The sequence below is a fragment of the Carassius auratus genome, chromosome 39 (genome assembly GCF_003368295.1).
Source record: "Carassius auratus strain Wakin chromosome 39, ASM336829v1, whole genome shotgun sequence".
NCBI lineage: Eukaryota > Metazoa > Chordata > Actinopteri > Cypriniformes > Cyprinidae > Carassius > Carassius auratus.
The window spans coordinates 3,270,976-3,298,971 of NC_039281.1; the positions used below are offsets into that span (position 1 = coordinate 3,270,976).

The 27,996-nt window shown below is 36.1% G+C and overlaps 1 protein-coding gene across 5 annotated transcripts in view; it reads left to right on the forward strand.

The window, feature by feature from the left end:
* LOC113057694 (PH and SEC7 domain-containing protein 2-like) overlaps positions 1 to 24,381 on the forward strand; it is a 43,128-nt gene extending 18,747 nt beyond the window's left edge. For 4 of the 5 annotated variants that reach the window (XM_026225173.1, XM_026225172.1, XM_026225171.1 and 1 more), the window contains 12 exons: positions 9,635 to 9,829; positions 9,937 to 10,017; positions 11,036 to 11,148; positions 11,532 to 11,590; positions 13,646 to 13,735; positions 14,043 to 14,086; positions 14,218 to 14,408; positions 15,436 to 15,506; positions 16,912 to 17,069; positions 17,236 to 17,380; positions 19,737 to 19,880; positions 20,693 to 24,381. In XM_026225173.1, coding sequence (XP_026080958.1) covers positions 9,635 to 9,829; positions 9,937 to 10,017; positions 11,036 to 11,148; positions 11,532 to 11,590; positions 13,646 to 13,735; positions 14,043 to 14,086; positions 14,218 to 14,408; positions 15,436 to 15,506; positions 16,912 to 17,069; positions 17,236 to 17,380; positions 19,737 to 19,880; positions 20,693 to 20,899 — 1,498 coding nt within the window. In that variant the 3' untranslated portion in view covers positions 20,900 to 24,381. Of the gene's footprint in view, positions 1 to 2,315; positions 2,794 to 9,634; positions 9,830 to 9,936; positions 10,018 to 11,035; positions 11,149 to 11,531; positions 11,591 to 13,645; positions 13,736 to 14,042; positions 14,087 to 14,217; positions 14,409 to 15,435; positions 15,507 to 16,911; positions 17,070 to 17,235; positions 17,381 to 19,736; positions 19,881 to 20,692 lie in introns of those variants that run through there. The other variant, XM_026225175.1, reaches the window with a different exon arrangement.
* Positions 24,382 to 27,996: the final 3,615 nt, after the last annotated feature.

Here is a 27,996-nt window from a genome sequence, read left to right on the forward strand (position 1 = left end):
TTTAAACCCAGTCTATAATTAGCTCCATCCTATCTCTGACTCTTCAGTACTGCTGTCAGTTGCTCAGCAGCTTAAAGTGACTGCAAGAATGGAGAAGAAATGTTTAAAGAAATTGTTCAACCAAATACAAACATTTGTCATCATTTACTCACCCTCATGTCTTTCCATATGTCTAGTGTAGATAACTTACATTCTTCTGTGCAACGCAAAAGGTGTTTTTTGAAGAATATCCTGACTTCTATTCATTATAACGAAAGTAAATGTGGACTGGAGCTGTCAAGCTTCAAAAAAAGCACCATAAAGATAAATGTACTGAAGTCCAGAATGACTTTTATTGTGCATTTCTGTAATTTAATAGCTTTTAGCTTTTAAGTCCTGGGAAAAAAAATGCTAAAATGAAATCTCAGGTCAAGGGTATTCCAGTGAAGTTTCAAGAGCTGTGGAAAAGCCATGCGCATGTCATCCAGCCAGAATATTTTGTGACAGAAATAAATAACAAATTCTATATAATCTAAACAGTCTCCAAACAGTGTTTTTATTGTTAACTAAAGCTTAAACTATTCAAAGTTGTTTTCAGTAATTGAAATAATACTAAAAGAAAAGAAAATATAAAAGTTAGATTAAGAAAACGTTTGAAAATGAATGAAACATTGATGAAATTTTGCCTTGGCAAGAAACTGAAGTCATTTTAAAGTGTACTAAGTAAATCTGTGCTCTCAGTTCAGTTTCTCAAGTTTCTCAATGGTTAAGTACAGAGAGAGACAGTAGGATGATGATTACTTTCTATGGTGGGGCGGCGTCAGCTGCGATGATCATTGTAACCAATTATGATGGTCATTCAGCTGAATGATCTGATGTTTGTTGATGAGAAGACAAACATGTTGTGGCTGCAGGTTACTGAAGCATGCATATACCACAGATAACAGACTACACTCACACACATTAACAAGGCACTTTATTGTATCATACATCATAGCAGCTTGGCCCCACATCCTGATCTTGAAGAGATAACTGTAAATGTTAAATATACAGCGTTACAGCTGGATGAATTCAGAAGGATAGAGCATTTTGTCATGAATTCATGGTCTGTGTGTGAGTGTGTTGGACGTTATCTGTATCCATTCTGCCTTTATGGAGGTGAGTCACATGGAAATGTTATTGCGCTGCATCACATGTTCCAGTTTGTTGTGAGCTCAAATATTTTAGACTTGAAATAATCCATATAACATCATATATTAGTATTTATTTTAGTGTTATTGGTAACAAATTGCAAATTTTGAAATTTGACTTCTAGTCTCTTGCGATTCTCAAGTATAGGTTATTTGTACTGTTATTTGACTAGTATTTGTTGTTAGTAACAGTTTTAAACTTCAAGTTTCAGTCAAGCATAGCATTTTATTCTACCATGATAAACCACTAATAAAAGTAGAAGTAGGCCCAATATTGTTCCTTGTGGTAATGAAATGGCTATTAACTTTACCTCTAAGGCTACTATCTACATAATAGTTACCAATAAATTAAAATGCAAACTAGTAGATTGGATTGGAATAGTTGAGATTCAATAGACAGTAAAATTAAATTGATTTCTATCATAACAATATTTATACATGAATACACTCATTCATTAATTTTCCTCAGAATATAAGCGTATTGAATAGTGTCATATTTTTATGCAGTATTATAAAGGTCTCTTGGGTAACACTTTAGAATAAGGTTCCATTAGTTAATGTTAGTTAACTACTTTCGTTAACATGAACTAAGCAAGAACAATCCTTCTACAGCATTTATAAGTCTTAGTTCATATTAATTTCAACATTTACTAATGCATTATTTAAATCAAAAGTTGTGCTTGTTAACATTAGTTAATGCACTGTGAATTACCATGAACTAACAATGAATAACTGTATTTTCATTAACTAACATTAACGAAGGTGAATAAATACAGTAATAAATGTATTATTCATTGTTTGTTCATGTTAATTAATACATTAACTAACATTAACTAATGGAACCTTATTCTAAAGTGTTACCGTCTCTTGTTTGATTCCAACATCTCTGACTCCCATTTATGATCGAGTTTAAATTAGATATTTTTGTATTATTTATATATATAATATATTTATAATAAAGTAATAGTATTAGTTATTACTTGCTGATATACCAGTCCATGACGGTAAAATAACTGTTTTTATTCGTCTTTGTTTCTGTTAGTTATGCTTATGATTAAATGTAATCGAGTTTGACATCGATGAGCGTAAGTGATGAAGAGAGGCACAACTCTGATAGTAATCACGGCGGCGCGAGACAGTCCAGACTACGGCCTGGCGCTCCCGGGCTCCGGTCCAGATCGCCACTTCATCATTGGAAATATGGAAATGTGGCCCCAGCAGGACTCAATTTGAGTAATCCAATACATCCAGAGCGCCTCTCTCCGCCCCCTTCCCTTGTGTCTGACTTTGAGGAACTTCACGTTGGGAAGCCGTTTGCGCCAACGAGCCGGAGCTACACGCGCGCGCGGTTTCTCTTTGAGTTTGTCGCGTCAAAACATTTATTTGTCGAAGACCGTAAACGGGATGCGGTGACACATAGCGGCAGAACGCCCATTTTAGTCGCAAAAGCGTCGAAAACTTGTTCCATTTGGGGGAAAACCTGATTATTCATTGCGTAAAGCGCCTGAAGGCGAATGGAGCTGAAGGGATTTTTCTCGCTCCGCGCGGGACTGATGTCTGATCTCCAGTGAAAGATGTGGAAAGATGAATATGAAGTGCATTTCGACCTTCTTCTGGGACTTCTGTAAGTTTTGTTGTCTCTAGCTTTTGTTTCTTCTACACAGTGTATATCGCTTTAAAAGACCTTCAACTGACGCAAATAGACTTAAAAAAAATAGAAATTGAGTTTGAATTTGTGTCATTAAGTGTTGACCTAAGTTTTTTTCTTGTGCTATGTGAAATTTATTACGGGACGTTACTGAAGCTAAAAGTATTGGGTTTTCTTTTTTTCTGGGGGACATCTCGCCCCTTTGGTCTTCTCTGAACACATCTGTTGGCTGTTTATCCCGTCTATGGGACACTCTTTGAATATTTTAGTGGTGACCGGGAATAGTTTCACGGTTTTACTCCAATTTGTTAGCGTATATTTATTTTTGAAACAATATTATTATTATTTATTTTATTATTATTATTATTATTATTATTATTATTATTATTAAGTCCTTGAAGTCTTAAAATAAGCTCTTGAACAGTTCCACCAGTATCTATCAGGAAAAAAAGATACAGTTCATTTAAGACAGTGACCTTTTGTGACAACATGCCCCACTTGGGGGACCAGCTGTTAGCCAATCAGAGGCATTTCAAGTACAATCGTAAAACAGTAACAAAACAGGAAAAAATTTGAAAGGATACAACCCAACAAATACATAAACTATATAAAACTAGTGTTTTTCCAGCAAATATTATAATTGATTATTTGCATAAAATCACAACCTGTAAAGACATGTGACAACTTGTTGGAATAAAAATGCTACAGTCTGCCCTTACCTGACATGTGTGATGGGGGGGGGGGTGTCTGAATTGATGCCAGTGTGGTTTTATTGTATTCAATTGTTACTCAAAGTTTGTACAAAAGTAGCCAAATGAATTCTTGTCCTATGGACTTCCATAGTATTGACAAAAAATACTATGGATGTCAATGGGACCCAAAATTATCTGTTTACCAACACTCTTCAAAATAGCTCATTTTGGGTTCCACAGAAGAAAGAAATGCAAACAGGTTTGGAATGATGTGAGGGTGAGTAAATGATGACAGAATTAGAATTTTTGGGTGAACTATACCTTTTAATCTCTTCCCTCATCAAATGGGTTTGGATAAAATACATAGCCTAAAGGTCTATTTAGTGTGAGCTTGTGTTTGGTTGGATAAATTCCCATCTTAACCAGAATGTTTTCATTGCACGTTCTGATGCATAATGCATTTCTGTCTGACCCTGCTGGTTTGATGTATTTCAGTAAGACAATACACACACACACACTCACAAAGTGGGATTTTTGATTTGGCTAATTGACAAGATGCAGGAACTCATTCACACCTCGCTCTGTTCACCCAACACACCCTCTTCAGTGGCATCAGAGCTGGCAGGGAGAGATGTTGGCATGTGAGTCACAGACAAGCAGTCTCATGTTTAATCTCCTGCCTTGCTCAGCAGCAGCGCAGGTCTACACAGAGACACGGCTGTTGGCTTCTTTGTAGGAATACTGTATATCAGTGCTGGCACATTAAGTCCTGTCATAGTCACTTATAATGTTTATCTACCCTCTAGAGCTGCTGTTAGCAGGACGTCCGGCTGTGATTTATTTTTAACTAATGAAATCACTTATGTGGAAGGTCTTTGTTGTTTAGGAATTAAACACCATTACAAAGAATACTTTGGTGGTCCCATGGTACAGTAATGGTATCATATGGTAATATTGTGGTACTTTTGACAGTGATATTAAATTATTATTATATTCATATAACATAATATGTCCAAAAATGTTTTAAATATGAAATAAAAACTATAATAAACACAAACAGTCAGTAAATAAATTTAATTATATTTATAAAAAAATAAAAAATAAATATATATATATATATATATATATATATATATATAGAGAGAGAGAGAGAGAGAGAGAGAGAGAGAGAGAGAGAGAGAGAGAGAGAGAGAGAGAGAGAGATTAACAAATAAAAAATACAATTGTATATGACAGATTGCATGTATATCATTCTAAATCAGTTTAGCCTAAATTGAAGTTTAATGGCTAGTTTTGGACCTGTTGGTTTACAATTATTAATACTTAAACTACTGTTCAAAATTTGGCGTTGATAAGACATTTTAATATTTTTGAAAAAGGTCTTTAATGTTCACCAAGGATGCATTTATTGCAGTAAATGCAGTAATATTGTGAAATATTATTAATATTTTAATATATTTTTAAAAATGTAATTTATTCATGTGATGGCAAATCGGTGTTGAACACAGATGTGCTGCCTAATATTGTTGTGGAAAATGATAACCCCCCCCCCCCAGGATTCTTTAATGAATAGAAAGTTCAATAGAGCAGCATTTATTTGAAACAGAAATATTTTGTAACATTATAATTAGCTTTACTGTAATTTTATGCAATTTAATGCACTTTTGCTAAAAAGTACTAATTTTTTTTTAATCTTAATCCGCCATATGTTTGAATAGAAGTGCATTTTGCCCACAAATAATACAGTGTGTGTGTGTTTTCTGTGGTAGATCTTAATAAAAAAAAATTGTATACAAAATTAAATGATTATTTACTTTAATCTCATACAATCAATTATTTTCTATGATAGCTGTGATAGCTCAGTGGCTCCTGTAATCTTATACATCCTTGGCAATGTCCTACTTAGGTTCTTTTAGAAATCAATAATATTATTACTGTGCAATCTATTATTATTATCGATCACTGCAGTCCGGTGGCAGATGGAGATGTGTTGCTTTCCGATCAGGTTTTTTCAGTCATTATGTATACAGGACTAACATACAAAAGGCCAGCTGTTTTGACCCCTGACCACTGAAAGAGTATGTCCATGGCACTGAGAGTCTGGCGATCTAATACACACCTATCTCAGTGCAGATACGTGCTCACATACTGTAGGTGTGAGTCATACTTGTGATGATTCAGTGAGTGTTTTGATTCACAGGAAGGGGAAGGAGACGATTGTAAAATCTAAACTCAGAAGACATTTCCTCGTAGCTTTATGTTATGTCTTCATATATTACTGAAAGATAAGTTTAATAACACAGATCAATATGTGATCAATAAATAATCAGATATCATACCATATGTACTGTATATGCCAAATCTATTCTTATTCTCCAGAATTGTTAATCCACATCATTAAAATGTATTCTTTATAATTGTTCAATATTAACTGAATCTCAGTATCAAGCAACAGATGCGTCTACAAAAGTTTTTCAAACAAAAATCCGTACGGATCAGATATTTGCTTTTGATTAGTATCTATTTCAGATGTGACCATCCTAGATGCAGATGAGTTTGTTTCTTCATCGGAACAGATTTGGAAAAATTGAGCATTAGACCACTTGATCATCAATGGATCCTCTGCAGTGAATGGGTGCCGTCAGAATGATAGACAAACATCTGATAAAAACATCACAGTAAATCACAAGTAATCCACACGACTCCAGCCCATCAGTTAAAGTCTTATGAAGAGATATCGATGATAGCAGTTGTCTCTGTCGATATTCAAAATGATATTAGGCTCATTCTCCTATTAATGTATTAAATTATAATAATTATTATTATTTTTTTATTTGGCAGTCTATTATAATTCAGCTATCAAACTGCCCAGCTATTACACTTCAGCACCGCATTTCTCACACACGCACACACACGCACACACACACACACACACACACACACGTACACCGCGTACACGCAAATGAGGATTAGAGCCTGTAGTCGGTGAAGGAGTCTCCATGCACAGACAGATGTAGGCCTACATCGTCTGCAGATATAAGGTATTTCTTGCACTTTAACAAGTAATCTAAATGGCCAATATATGAGCGATACTTTAAACGAACCCTCACTAACTGAGTTTAATGCCACAGTTATGTGAGAATGCATCTCATTCTTGTTTCTGCGGCGGATCGTCGGTCTCATCATGAGGAGCGCTGTATGACTGATGCATCGGTTCAATTCAACTTTACTCCAAATACTGTATGTGAACTTACCTGTTTTGAATATTTTATATTTAACGTGTTCGTTTATGTCCAATATTAGTGTTTAACCATTGGACATTAAATGAAAGCTAGTATCAATTTTCACCATTGACTGATTTTGCAGAACATTTAGACTGATAACTTCCGTGCGCAGATGCGGCAAATTTGTCACAGGACGCGCGATAAGACAGTTGCGCCCGACAATATATGAACTAGCTGTTTAAAATACAGTATTTTTATATTTAACGTTAGTTTATCAGTATGTTTGAAAGTATATTTTTTCGAATTTTGGGGATTCCATAGGCTCTCTCTCGCGCACATGCATGGTTTAGAAACACCAAATAGTTCTGCTATGACAAAGAACTATGCTCCACCCAGGCACGATAATATCGTGTATCGTCGATCTCACGGGCTGACGATATGACGATTTGAAAAATGACCATGTCACCCAACACTTTGAAGAAGCAAACTCATCTACATCTTGGATGGCCCGAGGGTGGGTGCATTATCAGCAAATTCTGAAATAATTTTGTGATCTCCTGATGAAATCGGGAATCATTCATCACCTCGATCTACTGCCCATCACACACTGCTCCTGTTACTTTGTTCTTCACTGTGCAATACTGCCTGCTTGACTGCTCACTTTGTGCCATGTGGGATTTGTCAGGGCTTTTCTAGGGCATTGTGGGTAATGCTGATGAAGGGGCCATCTGCTTGGGAGGGACACAAATTACACCCTCTTTCTCTTTCCCGGAACACCAGGTTCTACTGGCGCCATGGCAACCAACACATTACCGTTCCTTATTGAGTTTGGAGCTAATGCAGTTGTGCTAATCAAATTATGCAAAACAAATTTGAATGGACTCATCCACAATGAAAATGACAGCCATAATTTATTCAGAAGGCTGCGGACACGCATCAAGACTAAACTGTTGACCTGTAAACTGTTGCCATCTGTATTTGCAGTGTGTTTCTCTTCATGTCTGCTTACAGAGTGATGACAGCATTGTTTTAATTTGTCCTCTGCAATTCATTTGGCCAAGGTTGCATTTATTTGTAATATTGTGAAATATTATAACATTTTAAACGAATTATTTTGATGTTATTATATTTTAAAAATATAAATTATTATTCCCGTTATGCAAAGCTGAATTTTCAGCATCATTCCTTCAGTCTTCTGTGTCACATAATCCTTCGGAAATCATTATGAAATGCTGGTTTGCTAAAACTTACACATCTTATATAAATATCCCATAAGAAAAGTACCCAAAAGCCTAAATTATATTAGATATTCAGGCAACCCAATGAAAATATGTAGTTTTGAACATTCCTAAAATATTTATAATTACAATAAAACAACCCAAGGCACATTCATTTATGCACAGTTTTACCATAACCAGACAGAAGATCATAAATAAATCATATGAAAAGCTTTGGAGTCTCTCACTTCAGTAATGGCCTGCTTGAGTCACGCCGGTTCTGTCCTCTCTGGAGCTCAGCAGCCGAAACGAAAACTCCTCATCCCAAATTACAGCATCATTTAAAGAACATCCTAATGAGCCCCTTGCCTCCATCGCAGTAATTGTACACATCGAGATTTTAATTAGTTGAATTAGATGTGCCGTTTCTTGGCGGGAAAAAAAGATTGTGTTTCTCTCAAGATGCTCTTTGCCACCCATGAGCTAAATGCTAATTCAGTGGCATGAATTGCAGGAGCATTTTAATGGACTTAGATTGGATGCTTTTATCAATAGCCTAAATTTGAACATAAGTGTAAACATGTATGATAGTTTTTTAGGATTAGCTAATATCATAAAACTAGTGTAACATATGGAATGTTGGAAAAAGCAGATCCAACCTGATTGAGTTGAGTTGGTTCGCCATTGGTTTACCATCTCTAGACAGTTAAACCAAGATGGTCTGGCATGTTGACCTTGGTTTCAACAGCTAGTATTTAAATCATCTATAATGACCATAAACAGCTAGATATAAACCATCTAAAACAGTGTTTCTCATCTAGGGGGCTCAGCAAGGAGGGCTTTTGTTTTAATTAAATATATATTTTAGGATTATTGTTGTTGTTGTAAATAAAACAATCTAATTTAAGATGCTAAAAAAAACATATAATCAAGCTTCAAACCTATTTTTCCCCCGTTAATAACTATAAGTTTTATCTAAGGAAATACAGTTCTTGAAATGTCTGGAATCAAAAAAAAAAAAAGAACTGTGGTTAATTAATTTACATTTATCAACCCTTCCAGTTTCTGTTATTAAAATATTATACTTAATACATATGTTATAATTATAGTTCTAATAATATTATATAGTAGGAGTGGGAGAAAACTATTGATTCTCTGATACATCATGATTCTGAATATATTTTGAAAACTTCAGGATCTTTAAATGCTTTTATGATGTGAAATGAATGTAAATGCAGTCAGTTATGAATTAAGGACCGGACAAAATATCTGATGTTAAAATAGATTTGTTCATTAGTGCAAATGTACTGTCTATTAATAATAATCAAACAGCACCCTTCTGAGAAAAATCTTTCACTGTCCTCATCTGTAAAACTTTGAGAAACTTTGAAAATCTCCTTTTGTTTATTGCTTGTGATGTGTTTCTTTTGTTTTAATGTGTTGCTTTTATTACTTTATATTTGCTTATAATTTTAAAGCCATATTTAGTTGGATTTGAAATCCCAGAAATCAGAAATTGGATTCCCACCGCCTTTTTTTAGTTGGCCTCGAATATTATGTTGGACAGTGGGGGTCTTTGAGTCAAAAAAAGTTGAGAAACACTGATCCAAAACCATCTTTCATCTACCATCTTGGTTCTGGCTATATTTTCCATCTGGACATTGATGTTTTTTTGTTTCTGCAGTGATGCCAGCCTCACAGATGTGCTGTGTGACTCGGATTCTGAGTTGGGCAGCGTGGACACGCTGGAGAGAGGAAGCACGGATACTCTCGCCAACGGCTGCCGCGTCGACGCAGATGCTGCCAAACGATTGGCTAAGCGACTCTTTTATCTGGAGGGCTTCAAGCGCTGTGACGTGGCACGACACCTGGGCAAGAAGTGAGCGTTTGTGTGTGAATGAGCGTATTACATGGGAAAGGAAGTGGAATAAAACTCTTTTCATTTATGCCCACAATCCCTCTCTTCCTTGTCTCTTTCTCCTGCAGTAATGAATTCAGCCAGTTGGTGGCATCGGAGTACCTGAGCTTCTTTGATTTCACGGGGTTGTCATTAGACAGAGCGCTGAGGTGAGAACAGTTCAACCATAAAATAAAACCAAGATTGTTAGTGACTTGAACAGTGCAAAAACTGATCCCAACTGAAAGCAAAATAGCAAATGTACCAACAAAATCACAGCCAGACTGAACATATTCGATGTGTAATATACAGCTACGTTGATCAGGAATTTGGTCTAATAAGATTTCAGTATGGACGGGTCAAAAATTTAATAAAAAACATTATTTTTTCATGCTGAGCTTGATTAGGACAGTTTCACAATTCCAAGTGTTGTTGAACAGAAAGGTTTTACAAGCACTTGCAATATGTAGCAGCTTCATTGTTTCTTTGTATTATTTCTGTGGTTTAGCTGCAACAAGAGGAAGAAGCTTATTTTAGATTAAATACTCATGTATGTCACATATTTATGTCTCAGTTCCACAAATACCCCTGAAACTGGAAGAAGTTAAGCATGCCATTACTGAAATACCTGCATTGCAAGAAGAGGAGGAACTAAGCGCAGTTGCACAATGTGGTTAAAAATATTTCAGTCCTGGACTAACAGTAGTTCTCTGGATAGAACGATAATTATCCCAGACAGTGAGTGGAAGCTCTGATTCAGTCTAGACTCAACTTACTGGCACGAAACACACTCTGTGCGAGTACATAGACATGCATTTGGGAACGTAACATGCCCCAACCATTTTCCTTAACTTGTTGTCAACAAAAGAGAAGCTTTAAGGGCTCTCTGCTGTTTTCCACCAAAAAATGCATTAATAATGATTATTGTTATTAATGTTATAGTTTTATTGTCAAATTGATATATTATTGTGCAGTCCTACACACAATCACAGAAAAACCTTGAGCTTTAAAACCAATTGAATTTTAGATTAGTCACAATTTATATCAGAAAAATACCAATTCGATTTTTTTCCCCTTAATACTGTCCTAAAATGAGCTTAAATTGAGCTATGCAAGCTCAAATTCATCTATTGTTGCTTTCTTGAAAGAGAAAATCACCATGATTGTCTTCATGTTCTCTGCTTGCAGGAACTTCCTGAAGGCGTTTCCTCTGATGGGAGAGACACAGGAGAGAGAACGTGTGCTGGTGCACTTCTCCAAACGCTTCTGCCACTGTAACCCAGAAGCCCTCACCTCAGAGGGCAAGTGCATTTCTCTAGATTTAGCTTCTGCTATGTAGTTCAAATTTTATGATGGCAGCTCATGATGTATTTCAATGAACATTTAAGTTATTTTTTTCTACTTTAACACTAGTAAGCTGTCTACTGCATGCATAGACATCTGAATTGTAAGACTGCATCTTCACTGAAATGGAACCTCAAAAATGACTTATTTAGAACATTTGTTTAATGTTAGCATGTTGCTAGGCTAGCAAATGGTGCTAATGGTGCTTTAAATATCCTGTGGTGTGTAGCTACTATGCAGCTCGTTTGGTTTCGAAACAGTGTTTTAGTTAAATATATGTTCTATAGAATATATGATTTCTTATTAACTCTTTTTTCCTAACTCTTTTTTTTTTTAATAGATGGTGCTCACACACTTACCTGCGCACTAATGCTTCTTAACACAGACCTGCATGGACACGTATGTATTTGGCTCTTCTCTATGTTGTTGAATCCAAACATGTCTGACACTAACAAGTTTAGTTACTGCAGTAACTGGATCTACTAGCAATTACTCTTCAATCTAATTGCAGAAACAAATATTAGAGTGATCTGGAAACAAACCACCTTCAGTCCTGTCTTATATTTCTAGATTCTGTATTCACACCAAAAAGGTGATCAGGACCATGATGTTATGTATTGATTTTTTTTCAGTAATATATGGCTGGCTGGACACTATGTAACATATTAAATGTCTAGTGGTCATTATACAGAAATATTTGACTGAAGAAGGCCATGATTGCCCATTTATAAACACATTTTCAAGAAAGTATTGTAAGAAGAGTTATATATTTTTTAAAGTGCATTTAATATAAAATACAGTATATATATTTGAAGATGATGTTAATAAACAGTTATCAGCAACTAAACTGAAAAGCTCTTTTGCTCCCCATATGCACTAAATAATAATATCATTTTCCTTAACAAACCTCTTGTTTTTGTGTTTTTCTAAGTAATATTACAGTTCTCTGTGACTTTGACCTAAACATGCCTCTCTCTCTCTCCATTTCCACTTACTCATTTTGCGGCAGGTGGTAAGTGCTTCGTTCTCCTCCTCTCTTCTTCGTGTTTTTCTTCTCTTTTAATGTGTTTTCAGCATGTTGTCATCGATCATTTGTGGAATATTACTCATCTAAAGTGTCTCTGTGGTAGGAGGATTCAAACAGACTGAGATATTGATGTGTATTGGAATGTTTGTAGGGCACAAAGGTCTGGTTTGATACTGCCATCTGCTGACAGCTTTGTCAACTGCATAGAGTTAAGAAATAACTGTTGTGGTTCTGAATATAGCTTGTTTTTTATTTCTTTTATTTGATATCTGTATTGTTGCATTTGCTTTTGTTTTGTAATTCAATATGGTGATGTATATTTACAAAAGATTGCCATGATGTGACCATATATTCGGCCAAAATACTATACTTAAATACTAAACTAAAGTTTTTGTTATTGCTGTAAACTATAATAAATTGTCCTTTCATAAGTCAAGGATCATTATTAATATCGCTCATGGATGTGAAAAGCATGATTTGTGCTACAGACATGAGTGATGGCTCAAATAGTTGAGGAAATGTTTCTTATTACTTTTCGAAGTAATCAGACTTTTTTTTCTGGCAAATGATAAAAGGGATGAAAAATTTGCATAGACTTTCACTGAAATAGGTCACAAGTCATATTAAGAAACTAGCATAGAGTACATTAATACTCAGTTTATTTAGCAGCTTTGGTTCTGGAAGTATTTATTTAGATTTTTATTTTCTAATAGGGATCCACACAGACACACACACACACACACACACACACACACACACACACACACACTCAGTGCATACCAACATCCTGGCAAGTACATTCAACCATTTATTATTGCGGTGGTGACTTGCATGTCAAAGCATGACATAGATTGAAAATATAATTTATTTATTTATTTTTTCTTCACTAAGTGCCAAACATTTCTGACAAATCTTATTTTGGCAATTGTTATTGTCTGGCATTTTTCAGACATGCTTTTGCTCTTTTCTAATGTAGGTAAATGCAAGGATCTGTGTGTTTGGAGTGTGTTTTTTAACTTTAATTGTTCTAAATATGGTAAAACGATGTTGTCAGGGCAATGATAATAGAGACACACAGGAAACAAATATGATATATAAGCAGCATTTTTTTCAGTTTTTCCCAATCTTTAAATAAATGTTGAGAAGTGGATTCTGTGGATCAAACAGCCCTCAAGCCTTTTCCTCAATTTTGATTCACAGTCACAGTTTTTAATCATGTCACTGAATATATTAACAATTATAAAGAAAAATGCCTCAATGCATTCCTTCCTGTTAAAAGACTAATATTCAATAAATTTGCACATTTTTTCTTAGATGGCAACATTTTCAAGGATAGCTTAGTAAAGCTTTTGAGAATAGAGAATTGTTTCTGCCAATAATATTATGATAGTAATTGGCATATATGTCATTATTATTGTTTATTGCAGAATATTGGGAAGAAGATGTCTTGCCAGCAGTTCATTAGCAATCTGGATGGCCTCAACGACGGCAAAGATTTTCCCAAAGAATCTCTCAAGGTAATTATTTGGAAACATTTTTTCCATATTATATTATTATTATTATAACCAGTAGTATGAACAAGAAGCATTCCTTCAGAAAAACACATGCATGTCTACTGATGTCCAAATCTGACTGAATTTATGAAAACATACCCTAAACACAGTAACCGCATAATCCTCATGTTGTAATTTAATTTATGAATGCATTCGTGTTTAAATTAGATTCAAAAGCATATCGTTTCATGTGCTTGCTCCCATATTGGTGTGGTTGTGGTGTTTCAGACATACAGTATTAACAGTGTCATATGTCTCTGTCCTGGTTTAGGTGCTCTATAACTCAATAAAGAATGAGAAGCTGGAGTGGGCGATGTGAGTATCCAATATTATCCCCAGGAGTCAACTGTGCTTGCATTATTATGACTTCTGGGCTAATCTGCGTATAACGTGCACAATACCTGTACACATGCATTAATGCTGGTTAATCCGCTCTGTTTCTGCAGCGAGGAAGATGAGTTGAGGAAGAGTCTGTCGGAGCTGGTGGACGAGCAGTGTGAGGCGGGAGGGAAGAGGGTTGTCAGGGTAACGGACAGCAGTAACCCTTTCATCGCCATTCCACTTTTGCTTAATGCCGTGACGTACAAACACGGCGTTCTGACACGCAAAAGCCACGCAGACATGGACGGCAAACGCAGTACGTGTGTCATTTGTTTGTTCTGCAAAGTTATACTTCTGGTATGAATTTCTCAGTGCTGTTTCCTTTAGTTTCCACATCATTTCCTGTCCATTCTCTTTTGTCCCAGTCAAAATATAACAGACAAATAAATAAATAAACACAAAGGTAAATCATGTTTCTGTTCCAACTTACAATACCTAATGTGCTGCCCATTAAAAGTTACAGTGTAAGCTATATATATATGCGTTGAAACGTTGTGTGCTCCGGTTCTGTTTCCTTGTTCCGAGCTAGACCTTGGTTTTATATATATATATATATATATATATATATATATATTATTTATTATATATATATATATATATATATATATATATATATATATATATATATATATATATATATATATATATATATATATATATACACACACACACACACATACAATTGTTATATTTTTATTCTAATTATTTTTTGCAAATGTATTTTTACATGTTGTCTTTTTTTATATTTTATTAGTATTTTACATTATATTTAAGGATTTTATATTATGAGTGCTGTGTATATTTTTTTGCTGATAAGTATCACACCAATATCGGCATGATAATGTTAAAATGTATTACAAACAATTCAGATCTCCTATGCAGAGCATTGTTTGTGTTGTGTGGCTGCACTTCTGATATAGAATGCTCCAAATATGTCACTTACAAGGCTCCATGATTGTTAGCATGTTGTCTTTCAAGGTAGCTGCCTCCATAGGCAGCAAACAGCAAAGCAGCTTTGGAGTTGAAGTGAAGGAATGCAATAAATCAGCATTATTTAGAACCCGCCAAGATTTCTTCTGTTTAATAATTCAGCTGCTTTAATTAAAACAATTAGGTTGTATCTTCCAGTCTGGTGGAGTTCATTTGCGGCCAGTGAAGTTGGTTCTAGAGATTTTCTTTCCTCGACTTGGGCTGCAGCAAACAACAGCTGAGCTCATTAGTGAAGTGTGCCTCTATTTTGTCTCTCTTACACACTTTTTCTCTTTTATTCTGTCTCTCTGCAGCCCCGAGAGGACGCAGAGGCTGGAAGAAGTTTTATGCCGTGCTGAAGGGGATGATTCTTTACCTGCAGAAAGTAATTTAAATCCACTTCCCACACACACACACACCACACACAGTCATGCTATGTTTTGCGGTTTGTGTACTATAATATGTGCAAGGAATAGTCAGACCACCAACTACATTTGCCAGAATGCCCAACAAGATCCGACTACACTGACTGTTGTTTTTCACCATGCAGTGCACATGATTTTTACAGTTTTCTTATACAGTTTTCAACTTTATAATAACTTTTTAGACTCATTATTTAATAACGTTAAGAATTTTTTTACGCAGAATTGTTTTAAAAATACCAAATAATAGATACATTTCCAAGATAATAACTGGACGCCACTCACTGAATTAAAGTCATGGTTAAAATACATAAGGCAATATACATTATGGCATACAATATGTCTACTCTAGTACCCAAGAACATACAGTAGTCATTGACTCTTTTCCAAAGCATAAGCTGAATTGCTAACCGCTATCTTCATAGGCAGCTTTCTTCTAAAGTGACATGCTAATTGTTGAGTTACTTTAGTACAATTTATATACTGATTACTAGTTTTTACTAGTATGCTACTATGCTAGTTTTTCTGCCACACACCACACATTCTCACGCAGTGAAATATACATAGCAGAGCAAAGAGGACACTGACAATGACATCAGACAAGACAGAGCCGGTTACTTTTGGTATGATACAAAGTCTCTGCTTTCTTTCTCTTTTTTAAGAAATTCCAACAATAAATGTGTTTTGTGGCTCTTTAATGTGTTGTGTGACTGATCGAAATTGCGCCTCATTTCAAGCAGCACGTGAACATCCTCTTTAATAGTTATAGCACAAAATAAATATGAATGAACATCAGAAGGTATCTTTTTTTCCACCACAGAAATGTTAATACACACCATTTTTCAAGTTCCAACTCAGTCAATCTTAATCTATTAAACGCTCCTGTTTGGTTTGTTTGTCAGACAAAATGGCAGATTTGGCATTATGATTGGTCAGATGGCCTGTCAGTCAAACTCCAGGCGAAGGGTCTATTGATTTTAAAGGAGTTTGATATCTGCATGCTGCCAAGTTAACACTGTGATACTCTAATAAGCATGCACAATAGACAGCACACACAAATAATGGGTAAACAAGCTTGTTTTACTACTGCTTTTCAATACTGAATGAAATAAATGTATATTATTAATTGTGTGATATATACACTTTCTGTACTGTTTAACAATTTGGTCAAACACAGATTTCTTGTAAGACAGCATAATTATCTAATCAAGTTATTCTGGTTACTTTGGGAACTGCATTTGTGATGCCTTAAAATGCCACCTACTTTGGCAGCTCAGTAGGGTTTTGGAACGCAGCCATTGTCTCTCTATCATTTATTTTCATTGTTGCTTTGACTCATTCTTCTCTCTGTCTCCATCGTATGGTCAGGATGAGTACAAGCCTGATAAAGATCTGTCAGAGGTGGACCTGAAGAATGCAGTACGGGTTCACCACGCTCTTGCTACTAGAGCCTGTGACTACAGCAAAAGACAGAACGTCCTCAAACTCAAGACCTCGGACTGGAGAGTGTTCCTCCTGCAGGCCCCGTAAGCATCATCCCTCTTAAACTGATCTGAGAATCTTCTTTTTTTGTTGATTTTACTAAAGTTGGTTAGTTAACAGTCCAGTATGTCACAGAGTACTAAGGGTCAGATTGCATTCATTCTTTGCTTTACTTGTAGTTTGACTTTCCCTTTAAATGTGTGCGTGTAGGAGTGAAGAGGAGATGATGTCATGGATTTTCAGGATTAATCTGGTCGCTGCTCTTTTCTCGGCTCCTGCTTTTCCCGCTGCCATCGGCTCCATGAAGAAATTCTGCCGACCGCTACTGCCTTCATCCACCACTAGACTCAACCAGGTGCACAAATACAGCTGTAAACTGACTACAGACTAATGAACTTCATCACGAAGTGGAAGAATTTAGAAAATTGATGATGATATTGAACTAATGATGAGCCAAACTATTTATTGAACAGTGCTGTTAAAATATTGCACCACACTCTACAGGAATACTGTATCCCATGATGCAGTGGGATTCCTTTTCCAGTTTGGCAAATGTACTGTACACTGCTATATATGTGTATATATATATATATATATATATATATATATATATATATATATATATATATATATATATATATATATATATATATATATATATATATATATACATATATACAGTATTGTTCAAAATAATAGCAGTACAATGTGACTAACCAGAATAATCAAGGTTTTTCGTATATTTTTTTATTGCTACGTGGCAAACAAGTTACCAGTAGGTTCAGTAGATTCTCAGAAAACAAATGAGACCCAGCATTCATGATATGCACGCTCTTAAGGCTGTGCAATTGGGCAATTAGTTGAATTAGTTGAAAGGGGTGTGTTCAAAAAAATAGCAGTGTGGCATTCAATCACTGAGGTCATCAATTTTGTGAAGAAACAGGTGTGAATCAGGTGGCCCCTATTTAAGGATGAAGCCAACACTTGTTGAACATGCATTTGAAAGCTGAGGAAAATGGGTTGTTCAAGACATTGTTCAGAAGAACAGCGTACTTTGATTAAAAAGTTGATTAGAGAGGGGAAAACCTATAAAGAGGTGCAAAAAATGATAGGCTGTTCAGCTAAAATGATCTCCAATGCCTTAAAATGGAGAGCAAAACCAGAGAGACGTGGAAGAAAACGGAAGACAACCATCAAAATGGATAGAAGAATAACCAGAATGGCAAAGGCTCAGCCAATGATCACCTCCAGGATGATCAAAGACAGTCTGGAGTTACCTGTAAGTACTGTGACAGTTAGAAGACGTCTGTGTGAAGCTAATCTATTTTCAAGAATCCCCCGCAAAGTCCCTCTGTTAAAAAAAAGGCATGTGCAGAAGAGGTTACAATTTGCCAAAGAACACATCAACTGGCCTAAAGAGAAATGGAGGAACATTTTGTGGACTGATGAGAGTAAAATTGTTCTTTTTGGGTCCAAGGGCCACAGGCAGTTTGTGAGACGACCCCCAAACTCTGAATTCAAGCCACAGTACACAGTGAAGACAGTGAAGCATGGAGGTGCAAGCATCATGATATGGGCATGTTTCTCCTACTATGGTGTTGGGCCTATTTATCGCATACCAGGGATCATGGATCAGTTTGCATATGTTAAAATACTTGAAGAGGTCATGTTGCCCTATGCTGAAGAGGACATGCCCTTGAAATGGTTGTTTCAACAAGACAATGACCCAAAACACACTAGTAAACGGGCAAAGTCTTGGTTCCAAACCAACAAAATTAATGTTAAGGAGTGGCCAGCCCAATCTCCAGACCTTAATCCAATTGAGAACTTGTGGGGTGATATCAAAAATGCTGTTTCTGAAGCAAAACCAAGAAATGTGAATGAATTGTGGAATGTTGTTAAAGAATCATGGAGTGGAATAACAGCTGAGAGGTGCCACAAGTTGGTTGACTCCATGCCACACAGATGTCAAGCAGTTTTAAAAAACTGTGGTCATACAACTAAATATTAGTTTAGTGATTCACAGGATTGCTAAATCCCAGAAAAAAAAAATGTTTGTACAAAATAGTTTTGAGTTTGTACAGTCAAAGGTAGACACTGCTATTTTTTTGAACACACCCCTTTCAACTAATTGCCCAATTGCACAGCCTTAAGAGCGTGCATATCATGAATGCTGGGTCTTGTTTGTTTTCTGACAATCTACTGAACCTACTGGTAACTTGTTTGCCACGTAGCAATAAAAAATATACTAAAAACCTTGATTATTCTGGTTAGTCACATTGTACTGCTATTATTTTGAACAATACTGTACATACATACATATAAAAAAATTCTGCTATGTGTATATATATATATATATATATATATATATATATATATATATATATATAGGTGTAACGTACCGGACCGTTTCGGTACAGTTTAATGTTTGCATTTCTTTCCCTTACTGTACCGAAAACGAACCGAACTGTAACTTTAAAACCGAGGTACGTACCGAACCGTAATTTTTGCGTACCGTTACACCCCTAATAAATATATATATATAAATATATATATTTATTTATTTATAAGTGGTCGACAGATATATCGCCATATATATTTTGGGGTGATGATTCATCCTCTTGTTATTAAAAACCTCTATTTTATAAATAGTAAAAAATAATAGTAGACAATGTACAGTATATACATTATGATAGTTCTAATTTATACAGGAAGAGCAACTGAAGTCCCATGAGAACAAACTGAAGCAGATTTCTCTGGAGTTGGAGGAACACAAGAGGAGCCCGCCAGACCTGACCCCCAAGAGCAAAGAATCAGAAGAGTATCGAATCAAAGAGCACTATTTAACCTATGAGGTCAGACCAATATAAAGTCATCTGTCTCAGAGCTCATCTGAAAGCTTTTGTTTGTCCTTTTAGATGTTACAGTAATGCTTTAGCTGTTGTACAGGCCTAAAGGAGAAGAACATATAGGTTTCAGTCGAACTTGTTCGAAAATACACTTTTATACCTTTGTTTTAGTTATCAAATGATGGCTTTAACTGATTAAATACACATTGGTCACAAAATAGCATCTGTTAAAAAATCTATATCAGTGGTTCCCAATTGGTGGGTCTTGACCAGAAATGAGGTCACAAGTCTTGGTCAACAGGGAAAATAATGCAAATTACAAACTGTAAAATGTAGCTAAGCATATAATCTTGCATGATTACAATAGCAAATAAATAAGCTACAAACTCTTAGAAAGGAGGACTTTTCATGTGTATTTTCTTATTGTCAAGGTTTATATTACCCATACTACAATAAACAAGTTAAAATGAGGATATTCTGTACTGTATGTTTTATGCATGAATTATCGGAATTTAGAAAATTAACAAACAGATTAAATAATACTAATAATTTTTATTAATAAATCTATGAATATTACATTGTTTGATTTCAATGACATTTTTGTTTATTTTTGCAACAATAAAAAAAATATTGGGTCTGAAAGACCCCTAATCTGGGTCCTGAAACAAAATAATTTGAGAACCACTGATTTAAAGCACATATACAGTATCTAACATTTTTGTCTACAACAGGGAACTACTCTGTGTATGTAATATTTTGCTAACCAACACCATTACATTTAAAGTCATTTTAATCGTAATTTATTTCTACATCTGCAGAAATGTCGCTATGAGACATACATCAGTCTCCTGCAGGCCAAGGTTCGTACAGGAAGTGATGACTTGGATAAGATTGAAGCCAGCCTGTTCAGTGGGGAGGGGAAAGAAGGTTACCTGCGCAAAACTCAGTCCAGCCCATCAATCAGCCAAGGTCAGGGGGTCAACGGACGGGCCGGTCATAAACACACCCCAGATCACAATAGCTGAAGAGCCTTCTTCGACCTCTGAACTCATGTGACACACTCACTTTTGAGCCTGATTGCAGTGGGTTTGAATATGTGAGACAGTGTCGAGAGAAATACAAACCGTAGCATTATAATGTCCTTATTATTTCAAAGTACAGTAAATTTATTATGACCATAATGTATATTATTAGTATTATTACTACAACAAAAAACATAGTTAATTGTGCTATAAACATTATTATGTGCCAAAAATGAAAAAATGAGGAGACCAAGACTGTATAAGTGGGAAGAAATGACAACACTGCATATAAAGTTAAGAGAAGGTGAACTGTGGCATTACAAATGCATTGTGGAAGATGCACTGTGACATGCAGCCATGTTGTGATGTCATTTAGTATTTTAAGCCTGGCTCACACTACAGGAGTTTTAAAATCATAACTGATTTTGAAATTTGGTTGCAGCACACACATAAGGAGAATCTTTGCAGATGATCTTCCCTCAAATATTAAACATGCACACACTACAAGATTTGAACATCGTGGCACATCACACACTGCAAGATATCATTAAGATCATGCTAGAGGGAGCACTTCACGTGATCTCACGCAGCAGATCGTCACAGAATATATATTTTTTGTTTTGTTTTAGCATGCTAGCTTTCTCCACTCACCTGGTTTTCACTCATTTCACTCCAGCACCTCAATTTCTCCTTACAGTTGTGATGTGTTTTCGACACATTACAGACAGTTGTGTTCATCAAGTAAAAGTCTTCTATCTCCACTATCCAACGAAGCCCTACATCAGCTGTTTTGCAGTTTTGCGCATTGGCTGTGAAAGTACTGACATAATCATATAGCCATCATCATTCCAAATAAATCCTAAATATCAAACATGTTTGATAATAATCGGGGCTGCCGATAATAATCGGTAAACGCACTGATCTGATAAAAAAATATTACCAGATAATCCGCGCCAAACATTGGGACAGATCGAGGTGCTCGACAAGATGTTCGCTCTGATTCTCGGGAGGGGGAAATCGGGGCTAAATCAGGCAAAAAATCCTGCAGTGTGAGCCAGGCTTTACTGTGACACACAAAGAGATTCATTTAGGTTCCATTAAAGGGACAAAATCTGACCCTCATATCATTCCAAATCTGTACGATTTTCTTTGGAGGAACATAGAAGATATTTTAAAGAATGTTGGGGCCTAAACAACATCATTCCCCATTTTCTTTCATTGTATGAAAAAAAAAGAAAACTGCACAGACATTTTTCTAAACATAATCTTTTGTGTAATGCAAAAGATGGAAAGTCATACAGGTTTTGGGTGACTTGAAGACAGAATTTGTCAGTGTTAAAGTCCGTTTATATGTGGAGATGACAATGAGTATTGGTCAATAGATCGACCAATAAAGCGCTGCAGTGATAGTATTTTTGTAGGCCAACCTGAAAGTTTGCACAACCTTGCTTCCCTCAACAACAACTTTATTGCAGAAAAGAAGCTCCGTGTCCGATAAAAGTTTATTATTCTTACATACTTTATTCAACATAATAATCTTCAGAAATGGACAAAATTGTATGACTTTTGACACCTAAAGCCTGGACACACCGAGCCAACAGCGAGCGACCGTCGGGATAGTTTATTTGCTGTGTCGGCTCTAATTGGATGTTCAGTTTAGCAAACAAATCAGTGCCCGAGAATTAAATTGAAAGTGATGAAAACAATCATGTGAATGAAGGTGGTACAGACAAAAGGCTGTTTAAATATTACATGATATTTATAGGTGAATGTTTTCAACATGAGCCGCTTAAAAAGATTAAAGTTACTGATATTCAAAATGGTAAGCAAGCGCTGCTTTGTTTACCTTTCGTATATCTGCGTTTATCTCGTATATCTTTATTTCAGTTTCTCCTTTTGAATGACGAATATAAATACTATTATTAGTTGCTGATATGAACAGCTCGTTCCTCTCAGGCATGCGCAGAATGACCGTGTTAGTTTGCCATCGGCTTTAGTCTGTGCGGTATGTTACAGCGCAGCTTTTTGGTCCAATGCTTTCGTTGCCGCTAGTTCTTTGAAGTTGGCTTGTATGTCCGGGCCTTAAATATAATCAACAAAAGTAAAACGCTAAACATAGGCTATGAGTGAATTACACCATGGCCACATGACTTCAACTTCTCCGCTATTTACCTTCAAACAACTCTTTCAATCAATGTTTTTTTGTATCCCTAAAATGCAATTTTTTTCAGGTTTTGGCCTTTAAAAACATGTCATCTCTGCAGCACTCTATAGCATGCAGTTAAGGTGGGACTGTCGGTTTGACTGACCAATGGCAGACAGGGAGAGTTCTGAAAATCTGTTTGAAAAGTCTAAACTGCAATTCCGCACAGAAGTGACACATTTCACCTTTAAATAAATCATGACATCACTTTGCAGTGTTTGACATTCTTTATGACATCACAACGTGTGTGTATCCCAAGGCTGTGTGTAGTAATGGCTTCCTGATTGACAGGTCTGCTTTAGATGTAGGATTTGATGTACTTGTGAGATGCTCACAGTATCGGTCTCATGAAGTGGCCAGTTTAAGGGCTTTGCTACACGTTGGGGTGCATGTAAAGATTCATGTGGGCTGTTTATAGTGTTATATAACTACCCCCTTGTAATTATTTATTATGTTATATTTATTAATTGTAAATTTATATTCTCCTTTTGGAGAAAATATAGCGGGAAGTCGCTTGTAAAGATGACTACATTTGACTCTTGATTAGTTTTACCTGCACCCTTGTTGTTTTTTGTTTGTTGTTTTAACTCTCTTAACTAAGGAGCTGACGGTTGATTAATGGATCCAGGGATATATCCGATGTTGGAAAATACAGTGTCTTAACACGGACAGGGTATGGGACATTGTATGCACACAAGCGAGGAAGGAAGACTGCAAGTTGAGTCTGAATATGCAAAACAGTGACGAAGAGGAAAAAAAATTGGGACTGAAAGCGACGCCCTCATTTTCTCTATTCAGTGGACCACAAAGCCTCTATGTGTTTCTATGTGCCTGCAGAAAATTCAACCTGGACTGAATATTGAGCAGCAGGACTGCAAACAACACACCATGAACCTCCCTGCTTCTTCATCTGAATCGCTGTAGCGTATCGAAATGTCTCAATCCTGGAAACGTGTCACTTTTGAAGAAGATAATTGTTCTTGAGCCACCAAATAGGACTCTGAAACTTAATGGTACAAACTTTGAGCAAGTGCAAGTAGATTTTTATAGTCCTGTCGTAAAGCATGAGGACGTGAGAGATTGAGCTTTTGGCTCTTTTATGCTTTATGGATGTGGAATGACATTAGAGCTGCAATTTTATACATTCTTAGTAATGGCTTTCTTAAAAGGGACCTCTATAGCCTTCTTTTCGCTTTGGCTGTTGTGCTAACATGATTTTCCCATTTAGGGTAGAACTCCGATGCTGTTGTAATAAAAGATTGTGATTATTTCACCATCTCAACCTGCGTGGAAGGAGTCTGTGTTTCATCTCATTTAAAGTTAGTAGGCACTCATTTGCAAAGTGTTGCATTAATAATTTCTTGCAGAACATCACTGATACATCTTTCTTCTCATATTTAATGTTTTTATTTTAATGCAAACTAATAGGTTTTCTTGGGGGATTCTATTATACACCTTATTATCAAGCAGGTATTACCAATTAACATATCTAAGGCATCAAATCTTCAAGTCAACATGAAAGGGCAACCCATTTCACTTCCGTTTGGTTACATTGGTTGAAAACAAAGTCACTTTAGAGGAAGCAGGTCTTTTTTGAAATCACATGCACTGAATAATCATCCATGATAAGACAAGGAATACGTGTTGTGTTCTCAAACCGTGTTTAAAATGTCAATGAGTCCTATAACCTATAAACAATTCTGTATTTTTGCACCTTTATTTTTTGAATGAGTTTGTGGTCCATAAACAACGCCTTCTCCAGACAAAGAAGGGAACTGCTCCATCTTTCAAGAACAATCTTTTTGCGAATCTGACATTAAACTGATTGAGATTGAGGAAGCTGTCCTCAGCAAAACGTGATGCACATAGTTTTACACGTGGATTATAATTTTTGGGAACCGAGTTAAACATAAATTGTAAACATTGATCTCCAAGTACAGCGTCCCTGGGAAGGCCAAACAAAGGTGATTGGACTCCAAGATGAAAATAACAGCGTTTCGACGACATGGCAAACACAACACAACTCTACCTCTTCTCCGTCTGAGTGCAACAAGACCACACCCCCTTTTTGTGTATTCATGTGGGCGGAGGTTAGTCAAAAAACTGTTTAAGTGACGTCATTACTGCAGGAACTAGAGGGATGTAGTCCAAAAGGGTCATTCAATGTAGGCAAATTCTGTTAAATAAAATATCTCGCTTGGCATTGAACTTTGAGCTTTAGAATTTTACAGATATTATTTATACTCTAACAACAACATTACACACTAACTAAAGTTTAAAACATGGGATCACGAAGAACGGAATTGTAAATTTTGGGTCAACTATTTCTTTAAAATGCCACTGGAACTGAGCTGATAATTAAACGCCACAAAAAACAATCATTGCCAGGGAGGAATGGATGATTTATTGCAATTAGTCATTTTCAGACACAAAGGCTTTCCAACTCAAGAACAACATACGTACCTGTACAAAAATACACTTGTTACCAAGAAACGTAAATCTGAATAAAGTTGTGAAAACACGCAAAACAGCCAAGGGAACAAACAAGATGAGGAGGAACTTTGTGGCAATGAAGAAAAGTGGAACACGATGGCATTTCTAAGCAATTTAAGCACCATATTCATGTTATAGGAAAGGCTGAACAGAATACCTTCGAATGTATGACTTAGGTTTAACATGGGTACACACATGAGAATAATCACAGTATTTTTTCATTAGACATTTTTAACCAACTAAAGAAAATAACAGTTGGTGCACTACTTAGTCATCATGCAATTTACTTTAGTAAACCTTCTGTAACACAGACAAAATAGACTTCAATATGTAGAAGAACTTCATATATTTCTGCCAAACAGCAATTGTCACAAAGCCTGGAAAGTAATTATAGAATCTTTGAACGTGAGGTCAACTATCAAAAATAATATGCTGATTTTTTTTTTATTTCTTTATATATTTAAAGTGCAAGGATTTTATCCATTTGATTCAATGCTTTCTGTAAGTATAAAATACAAAGGAAAAAAAAAAAACAGCAATATGCTTTTTTCCTATATATACTTTCCCCATGAATATAGGAACATATATTTAGGAATCATTTACATATTTATATATTTTTTTATATATATATATATATATGCTATCTTTTATCTTTAATAAAGAGGAGCATCATATGTAACATACCATATATACACACACATCACAGGTCATATATATATATTTTTAAGTACAACACATTTGATAGGGAATAAAAAGGAAATGGTTGGTGGGATATGTGAATACCCTCCTTGTGCATTGACCCTCGTTGCAGGACCCCTCCCAGACAGTCTGCTTAATACACAAAACGCTCACAGTTACATGCTAAGCAGGTCAAAGCCTTGAGCTTGTGAGACCGAAGGAACGTGAAGTATGAGAACTAATCCAAGTTGGTGACTGGCCGTGGTTTAATAGGGAAGGGGACATATAATGGCACACACACACTTCATAAGATTCACACATAGATCAAGTTAAAAGGTTGCGCTTCGCTCTTCGTATTGGAAATCGCAGATACGTGAGGGCTTTAAGGTGTCTGTGCAGCTCCATTAATTCTGTTCTGCTCATTAAGGACAGGTGATGCTTCGAATCAGCACCTGGAATTGGAGAAAAGCCTGAAATTGCTATTCCAGTCCAGCATGGAGTACCATCTAATTTTTTGTCCCCACAGCCTGTTGTGCATCAAACCAATACTGGTCTTTGCTGGTGGAGAGCTCGAACACTATTAAATGAGAAAAGTCTTAGCTGAACGATGCCACCCGGACAGGATTGAGCCATTTAGCACCTTCACGAAGTTCACGATTGACTTAAAACGCGTATATTCGATCGACGGTGTTTTTGCATCACTAGAAAACACCCTTAAATGTTACTTCCAGTTTAGATTTCGCACAGTGGCACACATCAAACAGTTTTTTTGTAATTGGATCTGGGCAGTGATAGGAAAAAGATTTGCTTACCGGTCTCAAGAGGAAAAGAAATATAACCCGTCTACAAACAGAGCTAAAATAGTCCCTACAAGAGAAGCATGCCGTTTTAGATTCAGTCTTAAGAGATGTGAGGGCAAATCGAGACAAAGTGCGTATGTATGCTTTAATATTGTGCAGTGGTAAACAAGAGACCAAACGCTCTGCAGGAATAAAGTCAGCCTTGATCCCCAATAGATTTTCCTCATGTGCTTAGCACGAAACAGGCCCTTTAGCACAAAACAGGCCTTTAGCATGGAGGTCTGTGGCTAGAAACCTCCAAACTGTCTGTAGGCTGGTGGCTTCAGTAGATATGAAGGTCTCGTTTTTACAAAACCCCACATCTCTTAGTATTTGTGATGTTTGGGTCTGAGAGCTAACAGGCTTTTACCTGCAATACTAGTGAGCTGGCTTATGTCGAGAAACGGATTGAGGAAAAACTTTTTTTTTTTTTTCCCCTAACAACATTCACAAGATATTTTATCAAATAAATAGTTATGGATATCTCTCACTGAAGCATTGTGCATTTAACATTGCCTAAAAAAACAACAACAGCAAAAACATATATATTAGCAACAGAGTATCAAACCACCGAGAAGCTTTTGAAGTGACTACATCACTATATTTTTAGGTCACACAGGATTGTTTTGGATTGGCGGAGATCAGATTTGCTACCGTATACATGCAGGTGTTTTCAGGCGGCCCCTGTTTGTGGTGACTGGCTATGTTACTAGAATAAACCCTTAACTTTGACTTGGGCAGTCAAAAGGTTAGTTTAATATGAAGAAAAATGTTTCAATTACAGCGAGCCTCATGCGTACATTTTTGTTGTTGCAGGGGACAAGTATCCACACACATTTAGAATGCAGATGTCGCGCAACATTCAATCATCCCGCAGAATCTGATCC